General features: G+C 35.1%; 1 protein-coding gene across 2 annotated transcripts in view; it reads right to left on the bottom strand.

The window, feature by feature from the left end:
* Window positions 1–635: 635 nt before the first annotated feature.
* The window catches only part of PHIP (PHIP subunit of CUL4-Ring ligase complex), a 107,819-nt gene continuing 83,264 nt past the window's right edge, over window positions 636–25,190 (bottom strand). The window contains exons 28-41 of one of the 2 annotated variants that reach the window (XM_082277173.1): window positions 22,519–22,630; window positions 22,240–22,301; window positions 20,503–20,658; window positions 18,429–18,549; window positions 16,592–16,717; window positions 14,541–14,613; window positions 14,091–14,141; window positions 13,650–13,799; window positions 12,060–12,212; window positions 9,852–10,015; window positions 9,096–9,376; window positions 8,618–8,779; window positions 6,187–6,825; window positions 636–3,831 (exon numbers count right to left, since the gene is read on the bottom strand). In XM_082277173.1, coding sequence (XP_082133299.1) covers window positions 3,794–3,831; window positions 6,187–6,825; window positions 8,618–8,779; window positions 9,096–9,376; window positions 9,852–10,015; window positions 12,060–12,212; window positions 13,650–13,799; window positions 14,091–14,141; window positions 14,541–14,613; window positions 16,592–16,717; window positions 18,429–18,549; window positions 20,503–20,658; window positions 22,240–22,301; window positions 22,519–22,630 — 2,288 coding nt within the window. In that variant the 3' untranslated portion in view covers window positions 636–3,793. Of the gene's footprint in view, window positions 6,826–8,617; window positions 8,780–9,095; window positions 9,377–9,851; window positions 10,016–12,059; window positions 12,213–13,649; window positions 13,800–14,090; window positions 14,142–14,540; window positions 14,614–16,591; window positions 16,718–18,428; window positions 18,550–20,502; window positions 20,659–22,239; window positions 22,302–22,518; window positions 22,631–25,190 lie in introns of both variants that reach the window. The other variant, XM_082277174.1, reaches the window with a different exon arrangement.

The raw sequence follows: 25,190 nt of genomic DNA, 5'->3' as shown, positions 1-25,190 counted from the left end.
TGAAATTAAACAGAATCCGCATTTTTTTTCTTGCATCTATTAAGCAGAAAAACATAAACATAAACAAACCAACCCTGCAGTTTTGTGAAAACACATCCTGTGTCGACTTTTCCCTGCATCACTCACTCAGAGCAGCTAGACTGCAGACCAGTACTCTACAGGCAGGGCAGCAGGGGATGCTCTCTGCTTAAGTGTTTTTAGCTTCTTCTACAGCTGTTGGGAAGCGGAAATTGCCATAGATTGGATGTAGCTCTAGTACAAATAGTTGTCACCTGAACAGGGAAGGCTTCCTGGAGGATTAGAGGCGGGTGCCGTGGCGCACAAGTGAAAGTGAGCTAAGAGGACTGGCAACACTGTGTCTTCATTGCCAGATGCTACTGCCTTTATATTGCCTCCTGAACTGCAGGGCTTAGTGAAAACCCCTACCAAATAGCAAATTCTGATCTCTACCAGAGTGTGCTCCAGTTCCAATTTTGTCTGTTCCCACTTACCCACATACCATACTACCAGATACCGCTATACCATATTCCACGAGGAATCAAAAGGAGCTGAATTTGGGGAGTTCTGAAAAGCACACACCCAATCGTCCCGTAGCACAGTAAATTACTAGATAGAAACAAACACTGTTGGACAGCTTAGAAAAACATGTTTTCTATTTATTTAAAAATAAGTTTGTAGTTACTACATTGCAGTGACAGTAATTCTTACACATACATTCTAGTTTGTATAAAAGGATTCAAAGTATTATGCATCAAAACTAACATAGAAAGTGTCCACATAACAGTAAAGAAATTTCCAATCCATATGTACAAAAAGAAAGGGCACTGTTATCCTGGTGAGATACTTCAGGTTATAACATGATAATCTAGATTTCTGGAAGGAAAAAAGCCTTGATAAAGCTAAAGAATTATAGTTTTCAAAACTGTTACTCATTACATTACAACAGATTTGTGTTTTACATAATTCTGTACAAAATAAGTGTGATTTTTAATCTGAAAACCTGTCAGTTTTAAAATTAACCTTTCTAGGTAATTTGCTTGAAGTTGAGCTCCATTCTATACATATTGAAACATTATGACAGAACTTAATTCACACATGATCATTATCCAGTTGTCCACCACACTTCTGCAGTTTTAGTATGGTCCAAAAATGTAACTTCTATATGGTCTCAATGCATTAGCAAACCAACCCGCGCAGATGTAAGCACAAAATAGTACATGTACGTCACACAGTACGTGATAGGTACTTCTATTTCTTTCTACTTCTAGTTTGTGTGACCTCATTCTCTGTTCTTTCAGTGTAGGAATTCATACTATAGTACTACTTTCCTTCCCTAAAATGTATTGTTTGCATTATTTGAAATTAATTTCCTGATGTATTTATCTGCATTGAAAAGGATCCAAATGAGTACTTGTCTCACTACGTACCTCCTAAAAGCTAAATTTATTCACCATTATTTTATTGCAGCATATAAAGTTTCTCTCTAGAGTGCCTTGCGGCTGTTAGAACCTTGGGAAAAGGGGGGTGAGGGGGAAGCAAATAATCACCTTTTTCTGCAATTTAAGATATCTTTTAATCTGGCTTCCTGGCATGTTTCCTCCTCTAACACACTGTAAAAATGACATGGCAAATTCCCGCATTAAAATCAGCAGAAACACAAGAGCACCTAGAGGTTAGCTCTGGTTTAAAAGCTACCTGCTGTTTTCCCCTAGACATCATAGAAAGTGAGCAAGGTGTACTCATGATTCGAAACCAGGAAGCTACGTAAGCTGTCAGTGCCAGATTTGTTATTTGAAACACATTGTCAAGCCTTGGCCAGTTTTATGAAATGTAATACACTTTCCTCTGCATACAAACAAACATGTATATACAGTAATTTACAGCAGAAAACTAACAGCCCTTTTATCAGTTGAATATCTAGGTCCCCTTGGAAACCAATCTGTTACACGAACTTCAGGGATAAAAGAAAATATATACTCATTTTACACAGTTAATTTGTCTTCATTTAGGTAGTAAACAGAAAATGAGCTTTTGCTGTTTCTAGGTGAGGTTTTAAAACCCTCTACCTTCTCTATCACAGCATTGTAGCAGAGTTATAATTAAAAATTTAAAACTGTTAAGAAAAGGCAAAAAGAAAAACCTTTGACAACCTACTGTGGACAAAATACACTATTTCAGAATAAGGTAAGGACTCAGGACACAATGTGAATATTGTGGTATGGCTATATCTTGATTGACCAGCGATGTTAAAATTACCTCAGCAAGATTCACATGCTACAAATAAAATGCAAATGCTGATGAAAGTGAGCTTATAAAACCTCTAACCTCCAATCTACTATATAAATACAGGGTGAAAGGGTTCCATCCAGTTAAGACTAATGCTTTTATAGAACCAGTCAACTATTTAACATGTGCCTAAATTCAACTTACACACTAAAGCATTTACTTGTAGTCCTCAATCCAACAAATGTGAGCAAAATATTTTAAAATGCAGTGTAAAAATCATAACAAGCTTGAAGTTACTGAATGGACAGACTATTTTTTGTGTTGCATGTAGTCCTTTTTTTGGTAAGACAAAAGCCTCTGGCACAGAATTGGTACTTAAAAATATTTGTACAGCAATACAGTGAATAAGCTGTCTCTACACTACAATTTACTTTTTAATAGATATTAATATCTATATGTGGTGCATCAGGGTCCTTTATCAATTACTAGTTTTAAAAATATTAAGCCATAGTAATATTTAACTCAACCAACTCAACCTTACAAGTCTATCAACAAACTGATCACAGGTACAAACCGGACACTGTACAAATAAACGTCTGTAAATCTTTATCACAGCAGTTGAATCACTGGAGGAAGACATTTCTCTGTAAAGTTGTATCACTGGTCATTGCCGAGTGACAAAGAGCTCTAGTTCAATATTGACAATAATTATGAACACTACAGTGGTAAAATTTCAGTTCCCAGAGAACACACTAACAACAGAAGCAAAGTGGCTAAAGAGTTGTTAAGTATGTAGGCACAGGTACAATGATTCCTGTTAAACATTTAGAGCACACTTATGACAGAAGCAGAAGTATTTCCTCACTGGTAGTTAAAGAACACACTGTTATCAAAATACCACTCAGCAGCAAATACCAATTTTAATGTTTCCCAGTATAGCGTAGAAATACCAGAACAGTATCCTCATATCCAGGTCAAATATAAATGAATTTAATGAATAAAACTGAGTTAATTGCTGCCAGATCGTTTGCATGTAACTATGAAGCTATGTTATTTACAATGCAAATGTAAAACAAGCACATGAGATTTTGATACTCCATTTTCTGAACCAGTTGTTAGATACTTGAGATGGCATTATAAAACATGCATATAACTATAGTTCTTAAATTATTTCAGAACACTGACCAATAGTTTATTGCTCACATTTAAAAACCTAAGATTCTGTAATGAAAAGCTCTTTTTCTGTATTGATACAGTATCTCACAACCACCTCAAATAATAAATTTTTCCCCAACCAAAATACAGTCTGATGGTGACTAAAGTCTCATAAATAAAGTTTGCAACCCAGTGAAATTAAATTATAAAAAATAGACCTTTTAAATAAATCTGGTATTAATTTCTAATAAATTTCTAGTGATGCTTCTATAAAAACATTGACCCAAATTATCCACAGTTTATTTTTAAAGGAAAAACATTAATGTGTCTAATAAGAATCAAAAACTTACTGGCTAAAGTCACCAATATTACTGGGTGGGAAGCAGTACCCATGTTCTGCAGGTAAGGCCTTCTATCCTCGTAAAATTAAGATGTACAATCTTCTACCTACTGTTAAGGGAACGCAGATTATTTCAGTCTCCAAAACTTACACACAAGGTATTCTCGATATATAAATATATACATAAACATGCCATATAAAACATTATTACAAACGGAGTAAATACAGAAGATGAATTTTAGATAAAATCTATTTTATATATTACAATGCAGATAACATCAGGAAATTACACATTTTCAAATGATTGCCTTCATCAGTGATGATTTGACAAAATTAACAAGTAGAATCAATCAGTTTTGAATTGTGAAGCTGTATTGCAACTGTACAAACGTAGCTCGTTATCTTACCACATGTCTAGTGACTCCATTTTAATCAGATGATAAAGAAATACTTGTTAGAAAAAAATAAATATGCCAACAAATGAAATACAAACTAATCCCTGCCCCCCCTAGTTCAAATCCATGACAATTCAAAGAGGATCTGGAAAATATCTTAGCCATTTTTTGTAGTAAAATGAATTACCTAAAACTAGGTATGGTGGATACTAATCTGCTATCCACAGTAGCATATTTCTATTACTCTTGGTGGCAAATACCAATGTTCTTTGTTCAAACTTTTAAGCTTTTTTTTTAAGAAAATAAAGAGTGAAGAATCAGGCCTCAAATACATATACAGAATCTGTGCAAATTTAAGGTCTTAATTCTGCATGTCCTCCCTTCCAGACATTGCAGATGATGTGTAAAAACAAAAAAAAAGTATAACCAGAAAATTTTGGTTACATTTTTGTACCATACCAGATCTCAGTAAATACGACTGCTTATGTATTTTTTTTCCTTGAAACTGGACAATACTTTTTTTAAGTGATAGAAAATGGTATTAAGGTTTGTTTGTAAAGGTATAAAATAACTAAATGTACCATAAACAAATAAATAACTGCTTTTCTTTTCCAGAGCAGTACATATAACAATACATTCCCCTAAGTCATATAGTTATCATTTACAATAGACAACTTAATTTTAGTAAGGATGCAAGAAATAATAGAATACAAGGCACAATCATTAAATGGAATTTTTCTTTAGGGTGTATATTGACATATGTCAGCGTGATATACCATAAAAAGTGCAGAAAAACACAATGTGCAATGAGACCACTGTATAAAACATGATTGCATAAAAAGTGATTTGGCCTTTTAACCCTAATAATTGAAAATAACCAATCTTCCCCTTAAAATTAAACTATAAAGTATGACATTTTAAAATTTTCAATTCTAGTGCTATCTAAAAAATCCTGAAAAAAATTTATACCTGGGTAATATTTTAGATGTATGTGTTTATGTATATATTAATATATACACATACACTATTCTTTGTAGGTCATTTCAGCCTCTTAAGCATGTCTTAAAGTTGTAGAAACAACAATCAATCTGGATCAGAAAGTAAACATCATAATTCCATACCTGTCCTGTAATTTCCTTGAATCCTTTAACCAATTATACATTTAGACTAAAACATCTCTGTCAAAGGACCCCACCAGTGCATTATTTTCTACCAGAAGTACCAAAAAGGATACATTTCAGAACAATGTTAACAATTTACTATTTAAAACAAGACACAGCTTTTATCACTGCAAATGGTATGCTGTACTGACACTCAAAAAGAAAAAAAGGTTTTCCACTGCACTGATTCTCAGTCTTTGGCACAATAAACAGAGATTTAGTGATTGATACAAGAATCAAGGTCTGAAAAATTAGACATTAGTCAAACTTTTTCCAATGTGGATATATATATTTGTGATTACATTTTTGCTATGTTTGGCAGAACTTGGATAAACAACGGCCTCTGCTAGGCTTCTTTTGCAGCTGAATGTTCCATCACAACTGAAATTAAACATTTTCAGATTAGCCAAGTTTGGTATTGTATTATTTAATAGAAATGTAAGTGAATTTACTGCCACTTTTTGCCAAAGTCCGCCTTCCTAGGCGACTTGACTCTACAATCGAAGTGTACCTTGCTTGGTCAAAAATAGATTTCTGTTTTTAATTTGTGGCAATTAAAAGTTCTATTACCTTTTTTCAAGTGTGTAGAGATATTACATACTACTTGAGCAGAGTAGATCTGAACTCTGTACGTCAGTCAGAATTGCTTCAATTATTCTCAACTGTGAACAAAATGACTGTTGAAATGTATAACCTATTTGGAGGGCAATAAATAGCAAAAGTTTAAAATATATATTTCTTTCAAAGAATGTTCTTTCAGTTTATTGTTTTGCTATATTTTTCTCCCCAAATCAGAACATACTCTTCTAACCCATAATAGCAGCAGGGAAGCAGAAGTCTGTTCTGCTGTTCCTTAACTGTACCTGCTTCATAGCATTCTGAAGTAAAACCCTTGGTAAAAATTACCAACCAATTAAATTAGCTTTTGCTTTTTCAGTCAACTTTCGGACTCTGCCTCTGCTTGAAGTTCCGAAAGTTAAGGAGGTGTCTTCAAACAATAGCTGCCTTTGCTCTTCCTCAGAGTCATCTTCATTGTAAAAGGCTGTCCTCCTACCCTGGTTTCTAGTTCTCATGTGAGGTTCAGAATCTTTAAGTTCTTCAGAACTCTCCTCCATAGGCTCATGTGTCTTTTTCCTCCTGCTTCTTGTTTGCATTTTAATGTTTGCAGGAACTAAGAGGTCTGAGCCTGGCTGGCGGCTCTTTATCTTCCTTTTTGGCTTTCTACCCCCACGGCCTTTTTTTTGTAACAAGTCTTCCTTCACATTATTTTCAGAAAGAGAATTGCATGCAGTAGAAACAGAGGCTTCCTCTGGTATATCCCTTGTGGTCTGGATTGTATTCTGTTCTGCAACCTTTTGCTGTTCAACAATTTGTAGCTTTTTTGGCTTCCTGCCTCTCTTCTTGTGCACCACCACTTCACAGCTACTGTTAGTAGTCTCCACCTTCGGTTTCCGTCCAGGACCTCTTTTAACTGGAGGTTTCAAAGGCTGTCCTCCATGTCCATTTACCTGAATGCTTCCTGATGCCAAAGCATTATTCTTGCAATCTGCTGTAAAGAAATGGTACAGAAATGCTGTAAGTACATGTCACATAGCAGATTTGCATTTACATTCATTTTCACACTGCCTTAATAAAAACTCTTACTAAAATATCTGAATGGATTCACAGTGATTGTCAATTTATCAAAATCTAAGAAACTCAAAGTTGAGCTCAGAGAGTTTCACTCCAGTATAGAATGAGGACTAACTTCTAGTTGGATTTAGCACACAGTAGCTGCAAGGAAAAAAAAAATTCCAACAAACAAAAAACCCCCAGGAAAAACACAGGAGGAAAAAAAGAAGGAAAAAAAAGGGAACAGCTGAAGGGTTTTTCTCAGGTGATACAGCACCAGTGGACAAAACTCCTATTTTGTATCTGCAACAGCAAAAGGTTGCTCAAGAAGCTTTACTGGAAGAATTGGGAATGCTTCACAGTAGGTCATCTCTGGAGAAATAAAAATTTTCTTTCAACCTGAGGTAGCATCTTTTGTATCAAATTTGTAGAGATTTTTCACATTAACAGACAGCAGAATGTACTTGCTTGGAGACTTTTATGGGGTATGAGTTTTCATTACATGAGGGGTACTCAGCTTCTTCAGAGGGGCATGTCACAGGACCTCTTAGGAAGATGTTCTGATACCACAGCCCTTGCCTGAAATGTGGCCAAGAACAGGCTCATAGCCAGAATGATAGTTCCTCCAGCCCTTTGATGTAACACCCACACACAGGTTCTGCTGTGTTCAAATGTACACCATCATGCACTAAAAGCACAGGCCTCCTCTGTCCTGTGGGTGGATGTAAGGAGACAGGACCATGTCAACATTCTGATAACCCCTGACCTGACCAAACATCCCATCCTGTAACAGCTGCATATTTAGCCATGCAATGTGGGAACAGCTGGGGCCTTTGTGAGAAAGCTTACAAGCAATGGACAGATGATTTAACTTGTAAGACCACAAGCTACTTTTTCAGAGGCATGGATGAGTAAGAAAGAACTCCCTGGAGAGAGGACTACAAGGAGTAGGCAGATTAATTAGATGGGATTTAATTTGCAGACTACTGTGTCCCCATTTTCAGAGAAAAGATGTTTAGTGGATCTAGCTGCTTCAAGCATCTTCCTAACAGTTCAAAGCTCCTTCATAAACAGGAAAGCTTTTTGACTAGGAGACCTTATTTCAGCCTCCACAGAAGCTTTGAATTTTAAGGTATTCTGACATCAAAAGACCAAGCAAGCTCATTTAGGAGATTTCATGAACTAGGTCCAAGCAGGCCATTCAAATATACTAAACAGAAGCAGTAAATACTGCATAGGTTTTCTTTTGCTGTGGCAAAAAATGAAAGAATGAATTTGCAGCTCAGGTCCTCTGATCCTTATGCTTTTTGCTGTGCAGAATGTCATTACACTCGGTGTTACTGACCCAAATATAACCCACAGAAATTTTACGTGATTAAACACACAGGGTTTAAAGTGTGACCATGCAGAAGTCTGCTTTGAAATTTAGGAACTCCTAACATGACATTTGTAATAATTTAAATGAAGGTACTGATATGTTAACATATCAAAATCATGTAGACAACAGTTCTCACACCATGGAAATGGTGTTAAGAGTAGTCAAAACCATGCTAATTCATCAAGAAGAAAACTAATGGTGACTGAATTGTTCCATTAGACTTCCCTATTCTGCTAAATCATAACGCCTTCTAATTTCCCTACCCCCAAATTACCACAACTAAAGCACAACACTACAGTCACTACATCAATAACTCTGAGGGTGGGGAGGAAGTTCCAGAGAAATTTGGTACCTTGTGGATTAACAGTGGAAGATTTTACTTTGCGCTTGATTTGCTTCTCTTTCTCGGGATTTTCTCTCGTGGAGTTATTCCTAGTGTTATGACTGTAATCAGATGGGGTAGGGTTTGATACAATATTCTGGTTCTTGGAATGTTTGGTTGAATTCTCCAGTACTAGAAGGATAAAAAGAAAAAAAAAATTATGCAAGTCAAGTAGTATATACTACATTCAATCTTGTTGGGTAAAATGGAACTCATGTTCTACTACAAACAATGTGAGTCAGTGATCCAAAAGGGAGAAAGCTTCCTAGATAAAACAACATAGCCTAACTTGTTCATTTTTCCTCTTAAGAGCCTCAAAGTTCCATCAGCTTGAAAACAGAACCAGTCTTAACTGAGAGAGATATATCAGCTTTCCAAAGAGCCAGTTTTATCTTTAAAAACATTCATAGCCTAATTAAAAAACAAAACCAAAAACGCCCCAACTTGCCTGACTTTCCTGACCCTGCAGTAGTATTAGGCTTTGTAATTAAAGGCTTTATAGTTAAAGGCTTTGCTCCTGAAGAAGTAGATGGTTGCTCTGTAACAGCCACATCTGTTATCCCCCTATTGCTTCGAGTCCGCACAAGGGAGGAGGCTTCAGCAGCTTTTCCATTCATCTGAGGCGGAGCGTGTCTCAGTGCTGTCGACCGTGCAGGTGCAGAAGATGATGAAGTGGCAGAAGTTTCTGCCTTCAGCTGAGGTTTTATTAATCTCCTCTTCCTTTCAGGGCTGCAAAAGGAGTAACAATTTGTATCCTGGATGACCACCTTGTCATTTTACAGGAATAAATAAAATTAAATGCTAGTGTCTGAGATTGTGGGAGTAAAACAATCACCTCTGCATGAAATATGTTAAAAATATGGCATTTACTGTGGAAATTCATGTAAGTTGTGAGCTTCTGGAAAGTGAATCTTTACAATAAATACTATAGTTATATGACAAAGCATGATGCCATCACTATCCTAACGATGCTGTTTTACTGTACACATTTAGCAGTTATTTGAATTTTAAGCACTTACACTAGGATAGCTCTAAGTAAAGTTTAAAACTCTTCCACATCATAGGGACTTGCATGTCAAAGCTACCATTCTGCAATATAGGGAATAGTAAAGGAAGTATTAAGAAAAAAACACACTAAGTTTTATTGTTTAGGTATGTCAAAATTTCACAGCATTTCATGAATACTGTAAAGGAATTAATGTACCTGGATGCAACACTACTGGAAACTGAGCTGCTTCTACTTCTTTTTTTCCTTCTTTTCTTTATTGTATTTCTTTTATGAAAGCGTAGGGCAGATTTATAATCTGATAAAATAGAACTTATGTGTTCTTCAAAGAAAGCAGAAAGGCGCAAGCTCATGCTGTAGATCTAAAAAAGAAAAGCCAGTAAACAAAGTTGTATATTTTTCCAAAGCATCCTCTTATTTATCACAATAGACAGAAAAGTAAAAAGTGGTTAATATAGAAATGTTTTAGGGAAATTTACAATCTGCCTGAACAAATATATCCTAACTCATGTGTAGGGTTGCTTTAACTATTTTCATGGTTTTGAAAAGTGTATTACAACTGAAGATGACACAGAAAAGGAAAAAATTAGAAAATCTACTCTTTCAATTGCCTTTCCAGAATGTATCCCTTTCTAGCTTCAACAAAAATCATAAAGAGAGATTCTTAATGTAATTTTACTGTATCATACCTAGTCAAGAAATCTTATTTTCTGCTCTATTAAGTTGCATCCTTATATCCTGTCTTTGAACATCAGTCTATTTCTTTCATAGATTAATTGATACTACAAGTAAGTTGGCTGCAACAGGTACAATAAATGTATTGGAATTATGTAGGTGCACTTTTTTTTACCAGCTTTAGCCTTAGATGATTTACAGAGTCCCAAACTCAGTTTAGGTCACAAGTAATTACTTGAGCACAGTTGCTATTAATTCTGGAAACAAAAAAAAGCCACCAAAGTGACTGTCTAGGTACTTTAAGGAGAAACAGCACCTTCTAAGAAACACAAAGACAATATTGAACCACTGCCTACTTAAAAATACACCAAACCATCTGAGCATCAGACTCAAAAGGTTTGCTAGATTCTGCATGTATTACTGGAGATGATATGCAAGGAATGTGTGTCTGATGTGTCCAGCTAATAAAAAAAAAAGCTGATGACTGTAGGTTTACTGTTCAAGAAAGCATCAGTGATGTCAGTTTACTGTTCAAATAAGCACCATTGACATAAAGTAAGATGCTAAAAATAGAAGTGCATGACATAGTAAAAACATCACCATTCAACTACATGTTGCATGCACTGAAAACACATAGGTTCTAGAATATTAAAATTCTTGACACAAGAACCTTCCACTTCTACTTCTGAGTAAAACAAAAAAAGACAAATTTATTACTATACCAGTCTGTTTGGAAGAAATATGAAAGAAATGAAAATGTCAAACGAGCTTATGAGACCAGACAAAGCTAATGTCAGGTGAGATGAGGTCAAGGAGAAAAAGAAAGACCACAAAAGAATTCAGACCTCCCCCAGAAGCCCTGTCATTTGCTGCAACTGAAAGAGTAATTCTTTTATGAGCTATGGCAGCCTCAACAGTGAGTGAGACTATCTGCTACTGACTGGGGAGTAATCTCTGATCCTGCTAGTCACCTACTAAGAAATTTGTGCCCAAGTCTAAAACAATGAAGTCCTAATGATTAACTTGTTATTTAGAACAGCCAAACATAAAAGCTGTTAATAAATCTAGTCTTAAAACCAAACACATAGGAGTAGAAGAAAAGCTACACAGAAGCCTTGAACAGGTGTAAATATGCATCTATAATTTAATTGCTATCAGGTACTGCACCTCCCACTAGCAAGACATCTCAGTACAAATCGCTTTGTAAGCTGACACTTTATGTAAACTGTCCTGTTTCCCAGAAATCCTAAGAGCTTCATTACAATCCCACTGCATACTGGTCAACAGCACAGAAGTTCAACATCCTCTGCTGTCTATACCTGGATATTTCAGTTTGGGGCAACCTTCAAAGTAGAGGAGCTCTCTGTGTGTTTGTTTTGAAAATCTAGTTTCTTCCCCAAACTATCAGTTAAATTTCACTATTGTACTCATGATCATGTTTTTACAGAACTTATCTTCCTTGTGGCTCCCTTTAGACCCACTTTCTAAAATTTACTTTCAAAATACACATGCAGAACATCAGAACTTTTGGTATTTAAATAGCACACATTCCTTTCCTTTCAAATACAAAGCTAGAATAGTTTCTCAGAAATATTTCTGTTTTAAGAACAGAAATAATTTAACTTGTTTTTTAAAAGTAATCAAATTACACTGTCTCTCTGCCTTTTAGGTCGTATAGTTTTCAGATGTAAGTGTTCTTTCAAACAACAATGGAAAATAATAAAATCTTACCCTTGATCTTTTACTTGGTGTATAGGCCTTGGAATTGCTGAAAATAAGTCTCACATCTTTACATAACTCCATTGGTGACTCGTAGTTGCCAGCTTCCAGTGTTTCTCTAACAGTAGCAAAGTCCATAGGAGTGTCAATAATATCTCTATAATCCTGTTTAGAAATAGCAAAGCAATTTATTACAAGTTCTTCCCCAAGCCTTACTGTATCATTTTCATTAGGATGAGTTTGATAAACCTGTTTAACCCAAATGTCCTCTTTAAATAGGTATGGAAGACTGCTGAAGACATTTTGCTGCTTTCCACTAATATACAACATACCTCCTTGCAGACATACTCAGCAGGGTCAAGGTTAGAAGTTAACTGATAGACCTAATTTATTTCATAAAGAGATTTTTTGAAACACAGAGCTCAGAATTTTGTGTCCTAAGGGTTGCATTACTAACACACTGACAGGAAGATAACAGTGATTTGAAAGTGTGACTACAAGCCTTCTGGGTGGCTTAGCAGCTCAAACTTGGGACTAAGACTAATACTGTTCTTACATATTAGCTTTAAAATATGAAGTTTGAATATTTGAACCTGATCAGAGGCTTATCACATCCTTTCTGAAATCTGAGCAGTTTCCCAAATGGAGACCTGACAATTTACAAAAGTAATAAAGTATTAAAAACTCACAGGCTTAGGCAGGACCCAATTCAAGCCAATGACAGAACCATTTTTCTAGGTTATGGAGGAAACAGAGACATATCCATACAACAAAAAGCTTAAATATCAAATTTAACCAAAAAGTTAACTTAATCCTTCAGAGCAAATAGAACCTGCAGGAGTGCCTCTGCATTGTTAGGCTTGTGACACCAGGGAGCAGTGTGTTTCATGCCTAAGCCTAGTAGAGTGCTCTCTATCAGCTCATTTGAGGATCTCAAATACAGAGGGCCACTTGTAGTCGGCCACAGTGTAGAATTTAGGTTACTTCAAAAATAATGGTACCCGGTGGCTGCAGAAGTGTCAAGACAGACCTACTAGTGACTTCCTAAAGAGAAGCATTTCTTTTCTCTGAGACAATTAATTTTGCCCAAGTTAGTCATCCTAGAGTGATATTTTACAGAACTTAAGATATGCTAGAAGGAAAGCAAGCAAAATCTTTGCTTTATTACTTGAAGTTTTCATACGATCTTACTTTTAGCTTTTATACTCTGAAATGAAACCAATGATCCTTGACAACCGTCACATGCAACAACCAAACACATGCATTTAATATATGACCATTTTTCACTCAGAAAAGGAAAGACATCTTAATTGCAAAAGGTGTAATTTGCTTTAAAAGCTGTAATTTACTTAATAGCATAAGCATCCCTGAATATAAAATGTTTTCCAAAAAAAGTATCTGAAAGAGCAGAGAAGTATTATTTATTTTGAAATAAGTTTAAAAAAACAGTAAACATTATTATCAAGTGACAACGGAGTGCTGAAAAAAATTCTGTCACTACAGTTGCCTGAAGTTTCAATTGAAAGAACTGAAAGAATGGTCAATGTAAAAAAAAAAACCAAACCAACCCACCATTTAACAATTTTGTTCTAAAATACTCACTGGATACTCAAGAAGATCCACTGGTTGTCGAAATGGTTCGGAATCTTCACACTGAAAAATGAGATTCAGCAGCTCCTGGCATTGCTTCTTCCATGACTGAATGTCATATGACTGAGCCCGATTACGTAGCCGCCGCTTTGGCTGATGATCCTGAAATGACAATATTGCCTGGTACATATTAAATAAACTAGCTGCTTTTTTCAAAATCTAGTGGAAAAGTTACCCCACAGAATGTAAATGAATTCACAACATGCAGCACCACAGACAGAAATACTTTTACATTGAACAGCTCGGTAGAACAACATGTCACTAAGTTCAAAACTTTCAAAAAGCTGACACTACACAATACTAGAAATATTTCAGTTTTACATTCCATTGTTTACAAATACATTTTAGCAACTGTAGCACTAAAAACAAACTAAAAAATTTAAAAACATTTACCTTTCTTTTTCTAGTGGAAGTCCCCGGCACATTTGTGTCTTTCTCTTCTTCCTTTGAGCAAGATAATGAGTCACATAAAAAGGTTAAAAAATATAAGCATATATGAGTAGGCAAGTTCTTTTATACTTCAGACTTATAATTTGAGTCTTTACAGTCCTACCCCGTCCCTCTGAGAAGCCTTTCATGTAACTGCCAATTTTGAGAACCTCTCAGAAGTCTAAGCAGCATCCTCCAGCAAACTATTAAAGCTCTCTGCACTAAATGAAGAGAGAGAGGAGGCTGGATTCTCACCCAGTTTCCTAGCTGACAAGAAGAAACATTGTACTGACAGAAAAGTACACTCCACTTCCCTAACAGTGACTGAAACCAGTACTTTGGTCTTCCACAGGACAGACAGCGGTCTTGTTTCTCCAGTGTATCAATGCCAATGCCCAAGACACAACCACTTACCTCATCAGAGTCAGACAACACTTTCTTCTTCATTGCATTGTATAACAGAATTATGTCATAGCAACTCTGATCTCTGTAAAAAGAAACACAAGCTAACATTTATTTTCCATCTTTACCTGTAGAACCAACTGTAATATGCCTAGGAAAAGGAAAATATTTATGAAGCCATTCCCAAATAAAATGAGAATGTGTTTAGTGCTATACGAATACTAAGAGAACTACAGTAATAAGTTAAGCTAACCTCTGCTCAAAAAGTTGTAAAATATAGATCACTTAACAGTGTGAATGTTTTAAAATTAAAAATCATAATCCTTTACCATGCATTTATCACCATCAGAAAAATCTATTCCTATACTATATAAAGGCCCATCTTGCTTTGTAAGGAGCATTAGAGTAAATTTACCACACAAAAGTGCAATTTAATAATTTAATTTAGCACCCACAATGTATGACATTTGAAATGCAAGTGTGTAAGGACTAACACTGCTATTGCGTAAACCTGCATAATTAAATCAGCAAAACACACACTAATTTTCAATTCTTGATTAACATGTAAAACTCCTCTACAAAGGAAAGCCCAAAGGTGTTCTACTATGTAGCAGTACAAACGACTGGGAAGAAAAGTGGTTTGTAACACTTTCATCACTGTAACTGTAAACACTCAGCAACTCCACACCGGAATCAGCATCCGTAATACAGGCTACTGCCATTACCACTAGAACAGCTGTGAGAGAAGGTGAAAAAAGATTAACTGCAACACCCACCGCCCATTTTCAGCTTTTTAAGATACTTAGGTAACTTAAGAAACTAAGACTCAGAATCTCAGATGCATCTAGATATTTCATTCTCATGAGAACTATAGGCTTTACTTTCCATTGTCTAGGCCTTCTACCTTACAGTTACAACCTTAAAAATAAAGTCTGGCCTTTACATGAATTGCTAGTTCATTTAAATTAGTATATTAATAGACTCAAGCTATAGGCCATTATTAAATAAGAATATCCAAGAATATCCACTAATTTAGCTAAGCCAATTAAAAACACACACTTTGAAAAACTCTGAGCCACATACACTTTGAAAAACCCTGAGCTGCTTAATTAATAAAAAAAAAACATGTAGGACAAAGATGTTAAAGAACAAAATTAGTAATAGAAAAGCCCTTTAGATACATATCTGTTCCTAATGGTGTATATTTCACTAAAACTTTCAACATCTAAAGCAGTTAAGTGTTTTACATTCTCCAGCCAGTATTAGACATCACAGGCACTGAAGAAATTGAGCACTTATTTATGGAGTCAAAGTCCTAGTCAAAGTTCTAATGTTTTTTAAGAACACACAAAATAGAAAAGAACTAGATTCAATTTAACACTGACAAACTAAATCACTAAGAATGTCACAATTTTTGTTAAACTAACAAAGTATCTTGCTGTGTCTACAAGGTGGAAATAGCAGCGCTCATTGTGTACAAGCAAACCAAGGCAGTGGACACAGTAAGCTCTTACAAACTTCAGGTCTGTAGATGTGTCAACTGACTGAAAAATCTTAACTATTTCTCATTGACTTTGTCTATAGATAATAATAGAACATTTGAAAGACAGCTACAACTTCTGTCAACTACAAAGCCTCTAATTTTTACTTTGCATACATACAAAACACCATTTTCAAACCTATTATAAATTGTAATCTAGATTTTAGAATTAAATTCTCCCAATTATGTTAACCCAGCCAGTATTCAAACTCAAAATTAGAACTCCTAACTTACCAATGAATACATCTGTAACTCCATGAAGATACTCAGACCCATTTTTATGATTTAGGAGAAAGTATCTCAAAATAAAATGCCATGCCAATCTATGCCACTCAATGTATTACAGAACTTGTTTTACAAATTTATGAAATCTTTGTCAACATAAGCTTTATTCTTTTCTGCCCCAACAGCAGACAAGAGGCTTATTTAAAGTGAAGAACTATCTTACTTTAAAATTCAGATGTAAAAAGGCTCATATCTTGGTAAGAGATAGGAATAACAACAGACCTACTAAGCAACTCACTTTATGAAATGCAGCAGAAGATCTGTGACAAATTTGGCAGATTTGACAATAGGACTTCCAGGTTCATTAAATGTGCGAGTATTGTGTTCGATGTACCGGACTTCCCACATTAACGAAGAAAGGCGCCTGTGTAGAAACGGTTGTCAGAAAAGAAAAGGAGAAAGAAAGACAATTTCTAGCAATGTATATGAACAGGGGGGGAAAAAAAAAAGTTACATCCTCCTTCTCATTTACTCTTGTTTTCCCTCACATCAGAAAACGTGCACATCGGATACGCTGCCCTGAGTGACCAGCAGAAGGCATCTTCCTCTGGCTTCCTGTTCTCATGTTATATTCTGTGGTAATCTATACAATGGCTTCAAGAACATACAGCTGACACCCCTCAGGAAAACTCAGTTATGACACTTCAGCTTTTATTATTCCTTTATGATATACATAATCCATCCTATATCACCTTTGAACTCAGTTAAGGATTAACAAAATAGTAATAAAAATGTTTTAGAATATACGTTTTTGTGACAGATAGACAACTATCAGATTTCCCCAGATTTAATAACCTAATTATAGAATAGCCACATTATAAATAATGATGCATAAAACAAAATAACTGAAAAAATAGATCGAAATCTAAAAAAGACAAAATAATAAGATAGTAAATACTCTGACAGCATAAAACTTACAGGTTTAAGGGAAGCCTCATGAAAAGCTACCAAAAATCAAGTGATCAGAACAATCCACAAAATGTTATTAAAAAAAATAATAATTCACTGAAAAGCACAACACAGGGTGGTTGCTTATCACCTAACTAGGCCTGGGCAATATTACAAACTAAAAAAAACCCCAATTTATTGAAGGTGTGTTGATTACCAAAAATAACTGCTTACTCTTTTGACAAGAGAAACAATCCAGCAAAAAGTTCTCTCCATCTGACAGCAAAGCAATACATTAGAGAAGAGAAAGCTGGATTATCTCATACCACACAATAAACACGGAACAATATAAGTTCAATATTGCAATACAATGATAAAAACCAGGGATCCTTTTTTGAAAATGAAAAAGCAAATTCAGTTTAGAATTCAATCTTCATTTAGCATGTATAAAGCACTAAAAATGAACTTTGAAATTTGGCCCAAAACAAAATGCTATCCATATTTATTCAAAAGAAACTAAAGCAACACTGATTTTTAAACAAGAAATAGAACAAGAACTCAAGGAAACAGAAGTAATTTAAAGAACTATAATTCAACATAGATATTTAGTAGAAAAAAAAAAAAGAAAAAAAGGATAAAACCCACAGCAATTGCAATCGCAGTTTAAGAAAACATCAAAATGGTATCAAAACATATAAACTTCTTTTTATTGCTGTACAGCAACTCAGAATTTCAACACAAATAATTTAAGAAGTCACATTCGGTGTAGCTGGTTAAGTGATAATGCAAGAATATTTTTTAAAGCACATCAGGACAAAAAACCACTTGAGGGATTTTTAAGGTTTCTCATATTAAAATTATTTTAAAAGTACTTTAAAAAAAATTATGAAGTGGAAACTTAATCCTTTGGTCTAAAGTCCTTTAACCAACCCTGCAATTTGAATCTCACATGGAACAGGTCATTTGCATAATCAGGAATTTGAATGCCATATAGGTTTAAAATAAATTTTGGAGATGTTCAATCCTTATTAGAGTTTTAGAAAATGGAAACCTAGATCAAGGGTAGAAGACGGAAGAAAGTAAAAGCACACATGGGTGCCCACCTTCTAGTTTGGTATGACAAGACAAAGAGCTACCAAAACTACAGCTGCTGGTAGATCACAGCAGAACCAAGACTTGGGTCTAACCTGTAAAATCTGCTTTCCAGTCTTTGCTTAATGGTACTGAGGTCTGTGGGATATGCCACAACAGTGCAATACATTGGGTAAGCTTGAAGATCCACAGGTGCCACAAACGCAGAAGCAATATCTAGATGAAAAAAAAACCAAACAAACCACAAAACCCCCAGTGTTATATACCACAAAGTCCCACAGCAGTTTCAAGATTCACCCCCCTGCAATATACACTATTTCTTCATGTTTGAAATGCACAGCAGTTTCCCAAAAATAACAGTTACTACTCTAGATATTCCAAACTATTTCTGATATTCTATTTAGAATGCTTGCTGAGGTGTGTGCTGTACATACCATTGCTGCAGTGACTGGGTACCCATTCTGTTATGCATGAAGCACCACACTCCCCAGAGGCACAGCAAGTGCACATATAATATACACATTTGAAAAGTATAAAAATTATATACAGATGAAGGCATGTAATTCAGTATCATTATTTACAGCACAGGCTTGTTTCATTTTGTTTTGTATTGCCAGTCTCACATCTTCAAACAAAGCAATCCATTAAATTCCTGCCATAAAAGTTACAGTGCTATTTCAGCCTCTGTAAGATGTGGGTAAAATCCACGCTCAAAGTAAAACGGAAACACTCTCTCCTGTCCCTACCTAAAAGCAAAGAAGCCTTCCAAAACCAATCCCATATAGTGCTAGAGGACTGCTGTGCAATTTAAGTCTGTGCACCGAAACAATGTTGCCATTTCCCTCCTCTGCTTCCAAGCATCATGAGGGCTTAGACAAATCATTCTAACATCTTATATCTCAAGGAAAAATACTGCAATACAAAACAATGAAACTACCTTTTATATTCTTAAAAGTCTTTAAAAAACAGATAATATGCTGTTGCTAAAGACCGCTCTTCTTCTAAAAGCTGTTTACTTATTCTTTCGAATGTTCTAGCAACTGCTACTTTGTACCAATATGCACCACCACACGTGCTATAGCTAAATCCCAAACTAAGCAGCCTGTCCTACAACATAATGCAACCTTGTAAAGCATTACTCTTAGATGGCACGGCAAAAACAGCTCAAATTTAATTTCCTCACAGTTTTTTTTAAACATAAATCTCTAATTTGTTTTACTACACTGTACAGGTAATTCCTTTGTTTAGGAAGCAAAGGGAGGTTTCTTATGCAGTATGTCATCAAAGAAACCATATGGGATATACAGGTAATCAGAATTATTTCAAGAGTTAAGTTTTGTGGCTTTTTTGAAGCATGTCCTACTTTGTATTAAGTGCTTCAAAAATCAGTTAAACAAAGTGTCTGTGACAACTTTTATATTTAATGCATGACCACTGCTAGCCCAAAGCCTAAGACCGCTGATTTAACACCTTTTGATCCCCATAAAGACATACAGAAGACTTCTAATTCAGCCTGTATTTGCTGATGGATCTCCATCCAGACATCCATCTTTGATCAGGTAAATTTTGCAGTGATGTGTTAAACATTTTTAACAATTACTTTTTCAGAAGCTATGTAAAGAGTAATTGCTCAACAACCAAATAGCAAGTAGCTTTCCTAAGGTAATCAATTACTTTTTCCTAAGTATTATGTATAATTAAGGAAAAGTGGAGAAGAAATCAGGAATTAGAAAAGACTAATATAGGGAAAATCCACACATAGGTATTCATTATCTAATTAAATCTATGACTTTTTTCTTCCCCCCATCTGTCTGTAATGTAGTTAATATTCTCTTAATCATAAAGGTTTTAATTTTAACCCGAACATGAGAATCTGGTAGCTAAAAGTTAAAAATCAAGTACTTTTCTTTTAACATGTAAAACCCCTAGCATATGCCAAATTATCTACAAAAAAGCAACAGTTACCTTGGGAAACAGGAAAAAATTTAGGTTTCTTAAGTACTCACTATATAAAAACTTTTTAAATGTTCAATGAGAAAGTTTTGTTCTAGTTAATCAAGAGGTTAAAGGTGTATTTTATCACAATTACTTTGGTAATTTCAGAAGTGCACATGATCACTGTCTGAAAAACATAAACCAAAAACATTTCCCATATTATTCAGAATTTACCTAGAGTCATTAGTTGGTTTATCCCTGCAATAATTCTGTCACACTCCTCATCTCGGGTCCTGGAGCCCCACTCTCCATCCAAAGGTTTGTAGAGCAGTGTTCTACGTTCATCGTCCGTTAAAGGAACACTAGTTCCCAGTTCTTCTGGAAATACAGCTGGAATGTAATATGAAAATTAAATAAAGCATAAACATTTGCATCTTGTGTAACGCATATACCTGTAAATCAAAAATACCATGAAATCATTTTTACAAATGCATAGTTCTTGATTTGCTCAAAGACATTTTGGATGTATCCAGTATCCTTTCTGTGTATTATTCTGTGTTACATTTAAATCCTTACAATGCAGTTTGGTGTAGTAGTCCTGCCTGGAGAAAGATTTATCCTCTTACAAATAGCTAATTGTAAAATTTTTTTTAGAACCAATTAAGACACTCATCCCAGTTAAAACTTGTGTTTTGCTTTTGGAGTTATTTTTTGTTTAAAACCCAACATTCTTGGTAATAACTTGTTTTGGTAAGGAATGGCAGATGATTTCCAGAGGGAGTTTAAGATAACTTTGACATTTCTGCTAAACATTCCCCAGGTAGTAGTTCTACAATGTCACAGTTCTGAGTTCAAATGCTAAAACCAGAGTTCCTGAGTGTACAAAGGAATAGTGTTATCACCTTAGCACCCTTGAGGACCTACCAATATTGACAATTTATAATGTAACAGCAGATTTTCAAGGTATGATGTTAAGCGGTCCTCTTAACAAGTTTTAAGAAGGTGTAACAAATATTGATATTTGTGAATATAGTGAAAAAATCAGGTTCAGGTTTAGTTATCTTAAGCAGTACCTATCCTTTGTCTGAAAATGGTTTCTCCTTTCTTAAGACAACAGGAATTGGCCTCCACTAAAAAGTAAACAGGGCCTTCTATTTTAATTATTTTAGTTATGTTACCAGTCTAACACCTGTATTTTACTTATGACAAGGAGGTACCCATTAAAAGAAGGATTGAACCAAAATGAAAAGTTGAAATGAGCACATTTACAACTTAAAATAATTAAGAATTATTTATCGTTATTTTTGAGAGACAACATTATCAAATGCTTCATGGAAAACACAAATGAAAATGCTGATTCTCCTTTGCTTTAACCAGAGTTCTATGAAGTCTTAAAAAAACCCAACCAACAAACCAAAAACCTATGTAAGAAGAAATACTACATTCTTGTCTGTGAACATGTGAACAGTGGCCATGCTATGCTGTCCACTCTGAAGCATGTGTATCTGCTACATGTGCTGGTCCAGAGGGGGAGAAAAATCCTACTCTGTACCAAACTCTCTCATAGGCACAGGTTGCAACTGCAATGCACTGAATGTCTGCAGGAATGCTGACATATCTTAGAGCAGCCAGTTTCCTCAAGCTGATCTAGGGCATGGGTTTATCTTCAATCCTTCCTAACTGTACAAAGGGTTAAATTTAACTGTACATTATCTATAGTAATTTTTGTATTTGTCTATTTTCAACATCACTCAGTTTATCTAGCATGGCTGGTTTTTTCACAGTTCTTTTATCTTGATTCACTTTTAGTTTAGTAATTGATTTAAAGATACTCTTTAAATGCAACTGGTTTGTGGGCCTTCCTCCCATCACCCCCAAAAAATAGGATTGTTTATGTAAAACCATATAACTTATTTTTTTTTCTTCTTAAAATACACTTGTAAAGCAAATTCTATTATTAAGATAACATACCATTACTTGGTATCAGCTCCATGTCCCAAGGGCTCATCTTCTCAGTATCACCATTGTCCCAGCTTAAAAATAACCACACTTGAATTATCTACTAATATTGCTTCAACAATGTAATTATTTAATGTTTGTAACATAACTTAAATTTATATACCCCAGTCTATTATAGTAAAGTGGTACAGAGAGATGCATGACTGAATTTAATGAAAGCAAGTTTCTCAGTCAGTACTTCAAATGAAATAACTAATTAACATAAAAAAGATTGAAGATAAATTTGCTAACCAGACATTGTAGCACTGGAATAAGCTATCAGGATAATCAGGCTGAAGAGGTTCCTGGCTTTCAATTGTTCCAAACCACCAAGCATCGTCTATCACTGACCTGAAACGATCACCTAGGTAAGAACACAAAATAATTTCATTAATATAAGGCATGTTACGCTCCCAAGAAAAGCAGGTTTTAGATATATCTGGCTTGATCTTGAATACAGAAATCCTTTGGGACATTTACAGCCTTAGCAGGCAAGCATGAGTCAATGCTCAGTTAAAAAAAAACCCGAACAAAACTACTAAATTCTTTCTGAAGATTGTTTCTTAACCAAAATGAAAGTTAATGTGGCATTTTAGAAAAATAACTATTTACAAATCTACCTATACATTCTTTACTTATGAATTTATTTCTTAATTTCATATAAAAGGTAAGACATTTCAATGCTTTAAGACTCCTTTAAGATTCAAATCTACTTGCGTTAAACACTACCTGCTACCCTAAGATAACTGAGCACTATGACACTTCTATATGGCGAATATTTTACAAGCTGCTGAGCTCATCCTCCTTAGTTTCTGAAGGGCTTTTTCAGTGATGCAAATGTAATTCAAGAGGTTCATTCCCTTTACTATGCAGGCAATCTGACTGATCATAGAATAAAATTTATTAAAGCTTGCTCAAAAGGTTAGCAAAGTAATTTACTGTGACTTGCAATTGCTTCACTACCACAAAGCATTCACGCAGCTGAGAAAAAAGGTCAGAAGCATTACTTAAAAAAATTACACATGAGAATGCATGTATTACACAACATCATAAATGCTAACATTTTCTACAACACATGCCACAAAATTTAGAAACAATTTTTAGTGTAGTATTCAGCTCAATACAAGAACAAATGTAATTTAAGTCTGAGATTCCCAGAACAACACATTTTTATGCTCATAGGATATACACTCTCAACTGCTGTAGTATTTGTTCCATTTCAACGCATCCAACCTCTGCCCAAATGCTTGCTGAAGTTGTCTGAACTAACAGGAAGTAAATATATTCTCAAAAATGGTCTGCTTTCTTTACTGCATTTTTTTTATACTTTAAATTTAATGGATCACAAGTAATTCCAGGACAATTACAAAGCTTCTGTTAATAGTCCTAACTGTGCTGAATAGGACCAAGTAAACCAGAAATATCTGAAATGCAAGATCAAAAATGTAAATAAGGGCTGATGCTTTATTTTAAAATAACAAATTATTTTCTGAAGAGCTATAAATTTACAGTCTTCCAATATGGCCTTCCCTAGTGATCAGTTTTACAAAGAAACGTGCGTGCGTACAACTGTGAGTGACTTCACTGAGTTGAACGTTAAGCAGAACAAAGCCACTTGAAGGGGCATATAGTGGCAGCTGCTTCTAAGTTCTCAAGGGTCACAGCATTCCTACCGACAGAATGCTAAAGCAGAAAAGAACATGATTGAAAGAACCATATCCTGAATCACTACTTTCCCCATGTCCTCTGTGCTACCTCATCTATGCAGAGAGCAGTCCAAAATCTCTTACAAGAAGGTGGCTCTAGTGCAATTTTCCAGAACTGAGTATCCCCACATAAAGCACACTTGAAGATAACATAAAATGTATGTTGAATTTACAGTGGTTGCGATGTAAGAGACAGGTATGCACACCTGTCTAAGACATACAGCTGAAGTTGCAGGAATACTACTGGAATAGCTTTTAGCCCAAATATTAAACTTGAAGTTTAGTAAGTTAAGTAAGATAAAGATATGCAATAAATAGAATCGGAATACAAATAAGAACTTGTAATTTCTCAAACTTATGTTTGTTCCCTCTAAAAGGATTCATACATTAATATAAATTTAATATTAAAAATATAATAGATAAGAAAATATTCTTCCCTAAAACAAACAAAACCCAAACAACAACAAAAATTCGCATTATTTGCATTGGAAGCTTGATAAAAGGTCCTGGTACTTCCAATACTTTCTGTGTAGCTTCAATTTATTCCAGACTGCAAATTTCTTGAAATACAGTTGCCAGCCCAGGAAGCCTGGCTAGGCTATTTACAAACAAATTATGGCAATCATTCTGGTGCTGCTGCGATTTTGTGCAAAAACATGGCATAGCAGAGGAGCACAAGACAACAGATCCATAACCATGAAGAAAGAGCAAAGCTTAGTGACATACGAGTAGATCTTGATCAACCTTGTCACTTACGAGATCTTTAAACTGAAACGATCTTTGAAGAAGAAATCCAGGTTTACATTTCTTAGTGGATCAGAAGCCTAGGTCTTTACCAAATTCCCAATAGAACTGAAGATGAACTGTCTTTTCAGACAACACAGTGTGAAGTATGAGATGATGTGGAACTTACTCCTATGCCATCATGTAATTTATACATCTACTGCTAAGGCACACAACCTAAGGATATCATAGGACAGAAGATTAATTTATTCCATTGCTGAAAGGTGATCTTTGTCATCATATGGAAAAGATGAGTAGGAAATTGATCTGACTGGAGGACCTAACAGTCATGGGCATTCTTCCAGTATCCAGTACTCCAAAATAACTGAGCACAGGCAAAGTAAAAAGAATCCAAGTCATTCCCTCATCACTTAGCAGTGAATTATAACTATATACACTTCAACGCAGCTAAACCACAGGGTTTAGAACAGAATT

The sequence above is a fragment of the Coloeus monedula genome, assembly GCF_965178545.1.
Source record: "Coloeus monedula genome assembly, chromosome: 2".
NCBI classification, from domain to species: domain Eukaryota; kingdom Metazoa; phylum Chordata; class Aves; order Passeriformes; family Corvidae; genus Coloeus; species Coloeus monedula.
Note: the sequence above shows the minus strand (reverse complement) of the source record. Positions and strands in the feature narration are given on the sequence as shown.